This window comes from Hipposideros armiger, unplaced genomic scaffold (assembly GCF_001890085.2).
Source record: "Hipposideros armiger isolate ML-2016 unplaced genomic scaffold, ASM189008v1 scaffold_458, whole genome shotgun sequence".
Taxonomy (NCBI): domain Eukaryota; kingdom Metazoa; phylum Chordata; class Mammalia; order Chiroptera; family Hipposideridae; genus Hipposideros; species Hipposideros armiger.
The window spans coordinates 1,250,287-1,256,138 of record NW_017731808.1 but is presented as its reverse complement, the minus strand read 5'-3'; the positions used below and the strand labels follow the sequence as shown (position 1 = coordinate 1,256,138).

General features: G+C 59.2%; 1 protein-coding gene across 1 annotated transcript in view; it reads left to right on the top strand.

The window, feature by feature from the left end:
• Positions 1-5,852, top strand: part of CBS (cystathionine beta-synthase) — a 19,113-nt gene that overhangs the window by 4,856 nt on the left and 8,405 nt on the right. The window contains exons 2-5 of the mRNA XM_019666006.1: positions 971-1,062; positions 2,483-3,238; positions 4,680-4,855; positions 5,377-5,474. Of these exons, the coding sequence (XP_019521551.1) occupies positions 971-1,062; positions 2,483-3,238; positions 4,680-4,855; positions 5,377-5,474 (1,122 nt within the window). The remainder of the gene's footprint in view (positions 1-970; positions 1,063-2,482; positions 3,239-4,679; positions 4,856-5,376; positions 5,475-5,852) is intronic.

Genomic DNA, 5,852 nt, shown 5'->3' with positions numbered 1-5,852 from the left:
CTCCTGAACACCACATATAGCATGCCGTCGTGTTTGTCTACCCAGCAGTCTCCTCCAGGGCTGAGGACCTCCTGAGTGCAGGGAGCGAGTGTCCCAGGCTGGCGGTGCCGGCTCTCAGCTGGGGCTTCACGCTGCTGAGAGGCACTGGCCATCAAGCCCCAGCTTGGTGCTGAATTCCACACACAGGTTCTCACCTCCATGCCCAGGGTGGTGATGTCAGTGACTAGCTTGCTGTCTGTATGGACATGAGGCTCCCTGGAACCTTTCCACACAGCCGGAGCCAAGGCCCACGGGGCTCTGGTGTTTTCTGAGGGGCTGAGATTTTAGGGGGACGCTGCTGGGCGGTTGGCACCCTGGCTTCCTATTTGGAGTCCGTTGTTGCCCTTGGCTTAAGCACAGCCTCATTCTGTGCCCAGAAGCCAGGCAGCGAAGTCCAGGCATTTGCTCACCAGGTTTTCTGGGTGAGAATTCTGTTAGCAAAACCAGTGCACTGCCTCGGCTCAGGCGCCCGCACGGACTTGTCTGCAGGAGGCCTGGGCTGGCGCTCGGCCTCCGGGAGAGCAAGATGACTTCTGAACCCAGCCCTAGTGATTTACTCTGTTTCCTTGTTAAATTCAGTTCACTTACTCATATCCTAAAACCAAACAGCATAGCAGGTGCCTCGTGGAGACCTCCCCGAGCCCCCGTCCCCCAGGCAGCCACCACGTCTGTCCTGCCCACGCTTCTAGGCTGGCTTTACGGAATCACACCAAATAGGGCTTCAGTGACCGCGTGCCCTTTGGCAAGGACTTAGCTGAAGCTCACCGCGTCCCTGTGACTGAGTGCTCCCTTGAGATGAAGGGTGGCGATGCGAGGCTGTGGCAACGGGAGACTAGCTCCTCATTGACGTGTTCGATGACCTGCCTCCGTGTTGGTTGCATATGTTTTCACTGTCCGCATGTTCTCCCTGACGCGGCTTCTCCCCTCTCAGGGAAACTGGACATGCTGGTGGCTTCGGCGGGCACAGGCGGCACCATCACAGGCATTGCCAGGAAGCTGAAAGAGAAGTGTCCTGGGTGCAGAGTGAGTGGCGGGCTGCCGGGGCCTCCGCCGGGCCCACACGAGCTGGAGGTGGGAGAGTGGATGNTATATATATATATATATACAGGCCAAGTGCTCGAGGGTGAGCGAGAGGGCCACTCTGGAGCTGGCGGTCAGCGAGGCGGGGACCTGAGCACGAAGGAGAGAGCCTGTGGCACCCGGGAAGCATGTTCCGGCGAAGGTCACAGGAAGGAGTGACCTCGCCCAGCCTCGCAGAAGGCGGCCCGGCTCCAAGGAGCACAGTGCAGTCGTCTGTCTTAGGCTCTCCTGGGGAGGTGTAGGCACACTGCCAGCTGGGCGATGTGACCACAGGACAGTTTTTGTAACGAGGGTCTCAGTCACCAGCGGGGCAGGAAGTGGTTATCTCACTGTTTAGCTGGTTTTGTGGGGACAGACAGTTCGTCTGTCATTTATGAGACGGAGTGGGAATTGGGGTCTGTGTCTGGTCTTGTCCTAGGTAAACACGGGGGTCATCCGAGAGTCTTAATCTGTCATTTGGGGGAGGGGCTGCTTTGCAGGAAGCAGTTTCCAGGAATATGGAAAGGGGGTTTCTTCACTGTCACAGCCTCCAGGGCAGTGAGCCCATGCAGACGGCCACCTTGTCATGGAGGAAACAGCAGCTGCAGGGGCCCTGCAGGGGGTCCTAGTGCTTGGCACCAAGAGCCAAGGGGACAGGTCACTCAGCAGGGGAGCATGGGGTGGGGCCTTGAGGTGGGACAGGCAGCATGCGGCCGCATCACCTTGGGGACATCATCAGAGCCTTCCACCCTCCTCCCCTCTAGGGAAAGAATTCCTAAAAGCAAAGAGCAGTACATACTCCTGGGCGCTGGGGTGCTGGGGTTGCCTCGGAACAGCCCGGGATAGTAGAGACCACTGGCCAGTACCCAGCTCAGTTGGCAGTGCCCACTGTAGGTTCTAATGTGTCCACTTTACCCATGGACAAACCGGGCGGGCCCGAGGCCGTCAGCTGGGACCCCTATTTTGGTGCTGGCCTTCCCGTGGGCTAGTTAGAATTATCTAACTAAATAATTCAAGTCTGAGGCCCAGAAGGGTCCTGGGGTGCAGGCCTGCTCAGCGGTCAAGCGTTTGGGGGCCCCTCCCTACCATGCACGTGCACATAGACATTATACGCAGGGGCCTCTCCTGGCTCTAGGGGACGACGTCTGTGCAGAGGTGGGATTTCAGAAACCAGGACAAACTAGGTCAGAGGTGGTTCTCGGGGTGTCATAGGTTGGCCTGGGGTCCTCAGATCCCGTTTGGTACAGCACCTGCCCTTTCTACAAACACCATGTATTTTTAAGAGATGGGACCTGTCCTCCCATCAAGACAGATCTGAGCAAAAGGCTCGTACAGAAAGGACAGCATTGGGGTAGGGAGGACAAGGGCCACGTCCCTGGGTGAGGGTGTGTCCCAGGGGAGGAGGACGAGGGAGGCGCATGTGGAGGGTTTGCAGGTCTGTCAAGTCGGGGTGTCACCGGGGGGCGTGGCTTTAGGGCATCCACTCGGCTGGCAGGGGCCACGGGGTATGGCCGGGCATTTATGGGGTACGTGGGGCTCAGGCACGCTGCATGCTCAGCAAATCGCTGTTGGTACTGTCGGCCTCTCGGAGGCGTTCCGGTTGCAGTCCATCCACCCAGCGGGGGCTCCTTGGGGTGCTTCTGTCTCATTCCCCCGGAGTTGCCATGTGGCCCCGGGGGTTGGGGGGGGGAGCATCTTGTTCAGCTGTGCTGGTGGGTAGGCGTGGAGGGAGCAGTTTACAGAGCCAGCGAGGTCGTGGGGGCCGGCAGGGCTGTCGGGTCAGAGCCTCTCCCCCTCCTGACACGCCTCTGGCTCCCAGTGGCCAAGTGCGAATTCTTCAACGCGGGCGGCAGCGTGAAGGACCGGATAAGCCTGCGCATGATCGAGGAGGCCGAGCTCTCGGGGACGCTGAAGCCTGGGGACACGATCATCGAGCCGACATCCGGGAACACAGGTGTGTGTGCTGGGACTAGCCGGATCCCCTGGCTGGGGTGGCGCTTGGCTATACGCGCCGGCTTGGCTGGGCCTTTTCCCCCGGCCGTGTGCTTGCACGGATGCACGCGTGCTGCTTCCCGACATCTTGCCCTGGGGCCTGTGCTGATGACGTGGGTGGCTCTCGCGAGCAGCTCCACCTGGCAGTAAGATCTTAGTGGCCTAGCGCTGCAGTAACAAACACCACAGGCCGGCAGCTGGGCGAACACACATGTATTCCCACACCGTCTGGAGGTTGAAGTCCAAGGTGTGGGCACAGTGCTTCCTCCCACCGCCTCCTGGGCACACGTGTNGCTTTACAGGGTGATCCTTGGGATGGTGACTCTGGGGAACATGCTGTCATGCCTGCTCGCTGGGAAGGTCCATCCATCAGACCAGGTTCACAAAGTCCTCTACAAGCAGTTTAAACAGGTACGGGCTCTGTTCAGCTAGAGCAGTGGGTGCTGAGACCCACCTCCGTTCTTGAAAGCCGGGTACAGTGCAAGGGGCCAGGTCGCCGACCCTCTGTCCCCACCGCTCTGGGTGTCAGCTGGGCCATGCTGGCTGCACCCCCATCGAACCTGTACATCTGAGAATTCACCCCAGATTTGCAAACAAGGAGGCCCAAGTGGGGAGCCCAGGTGGGGAGAGGCCCGTTGGTGAGGCTCACCAGTGTCCGCCATGTTTTGGCCACACCTGGGGGTCAGCAGACAGCTAGAGACCTTCATCTCAGCTGAGTTGAGCATCTACCAGTCTGCTCAGCCTCGGACCACTGGGCCCTCGGTTTTTCCTGTGCAGCATTCATTTAAGCATGTCTGGCACGCCTACTTACTTACTAAGAACCAGAATTTCCTAGGAGAAATACTGCATCGCCCCTTGCTGTGCTGGGGCTGGTGAGACCCCCGCGGTCGTCCTGAGACAATGGTGGCCACCCTCTGACGGGCCTGGGCAGAGCGGACGACACCCTCTCAGTGTCCCCAAGGGCCATGCCGTCGGGTCAGCCCCTATCCCCTGGGCCAGGTCCCACACCGGCCTTCCTCGACGGCCCAGTGAGTGGGACTAACCCTAACCTAGGAATGAACTCGACCGTCCTCTTTTCCTGTCACCCCCCCCCGCACACGCAGACACACACACAGCTGAAATGTCACCAGAATCTACATTCTTGCCGTTTGCAGTCCTGTGCCTCACCCCGTCTCCTGTAGCTCCCCAAAGTGGAGAGGCCGCAGGGGACTGGGCTGCCCCATCTTTCGGGCCTCCAGCGCTCTTTAACAAGCGGAGTGGACGTGTAGGAAGCTTGCTCCGTTTTCTCTGCTCTTCCCTTAACCTTGTCTTTGAAATTCCTGAACATTTAAAACCAGAAAAGACCCTTTAAAATGGAATTATGGCCTCACATGAGCTCAGCCTGTCGCCCCAAGCCAGATTCCCCAGGGAGAGGTGTTGCTGTCCTCACCTGAGTGCAGCTGCTGACCGAGCCCTCCGACACGTGGGGTGCCAGCAGTGACACTCCCAGGGCCAGGGAGCCTCCTCAGATGTGACTTCTGAAAGAACATGGAGACAAAGATTGGGGCCATTTAGGCCTCTTGCCCATAGCAAACCACTTCCCTCCCCAGTTCCCAGGCCGAGAGAGGGGCCCTGGGGNTGTGCTCTGCAGGTGGACGTCCTGCGGGCCCTGGGGGCTGAGATCGTGAGGACGCCCACCAATGCCAGGTTCGACTCCCCAGAGTCGCATGTGGGTGTGGCCTGGAGGCTGAAGAACGAAATCCCCAATTCTCACATCCTGGACCAGGTGAGGCTCGAGGCGTGGACTGAAGTGGGGTGCTCCTGGGGGTCTCTCTCGGGGTGTGGGGTGCTGCTGCACATGCAGCGGGATTGGGGGCTGCGAAGGTGACTGACACGCCGGCACACGGCAGCTGGCTTCTCCTGGCCAGTTAGGCCCTCCAGCGTGCAGCTGGCAGGTCGGCCCAGCCTTCGGCTCTGCTGTCCATCCATACCAGCTTCAGGCTCAGCTTGGCACGCTGGGTGGCAATGCCCACTGCTGAGGACCCTGGAAGCTCTCTGCAGGCGTCAAACGCATTAAAACCTTTTTACGGGAAGCTCTTCCGTCTCACTCATTTTACTTCAGGGTTAAATTCAGGAATTGCATCTTCTGAGGAGCTGGGGCTAATATTTTACATCTGTTGAGGCCCCCCCTCCCTCAGCCACCGGGATTCTCTGGCTTGCACTGGGCTGTTTGCCTGACGCCCTCTGGCTGCTTCCATTTTGGGGTCGTTGCCCTTCACTCACGTGCCCTTTGCTCTCTCCATGCAGTACCGCAATGTCAACAACCCCGTTGCTCACTACGACAGCACCGCCGAGGAGATTCTGCAACAGTGTGACGGTGCGGACTCCACCCCAAGCTGCTGTCTGTCTGCACCACCTCTCTCCCTGGTTGCCTGGGAGTGCACAAGTCACAGGCTCCTTGGCAAACGCCCATTCATCCTTCCAAACCCAGACCAAATGTCCCCTCTGAGACACTTTCTAGGGTATTTCCTTAGAATGGTTTCCTCCCTCCCTTGTGCTCTCTTGGACTTTGTGTGTCCCTCCTGAACACCACATATAGCATGCCGTCGTGTTTGTCTACCCAGCAGTCTCCTCCAGGGCTGAGGACCTCCTGAGTGCAGGGAGCGAGTGTCCCAGGCTGGCGGTGCCGGCTCTCAGCTGGGGCTTCACGCTGCTGAGAGGCACTGGCCATCAAGCCCCAGCTTGGTGCTGAATTCCACACACAGGTTCTCACCTCCATGCCC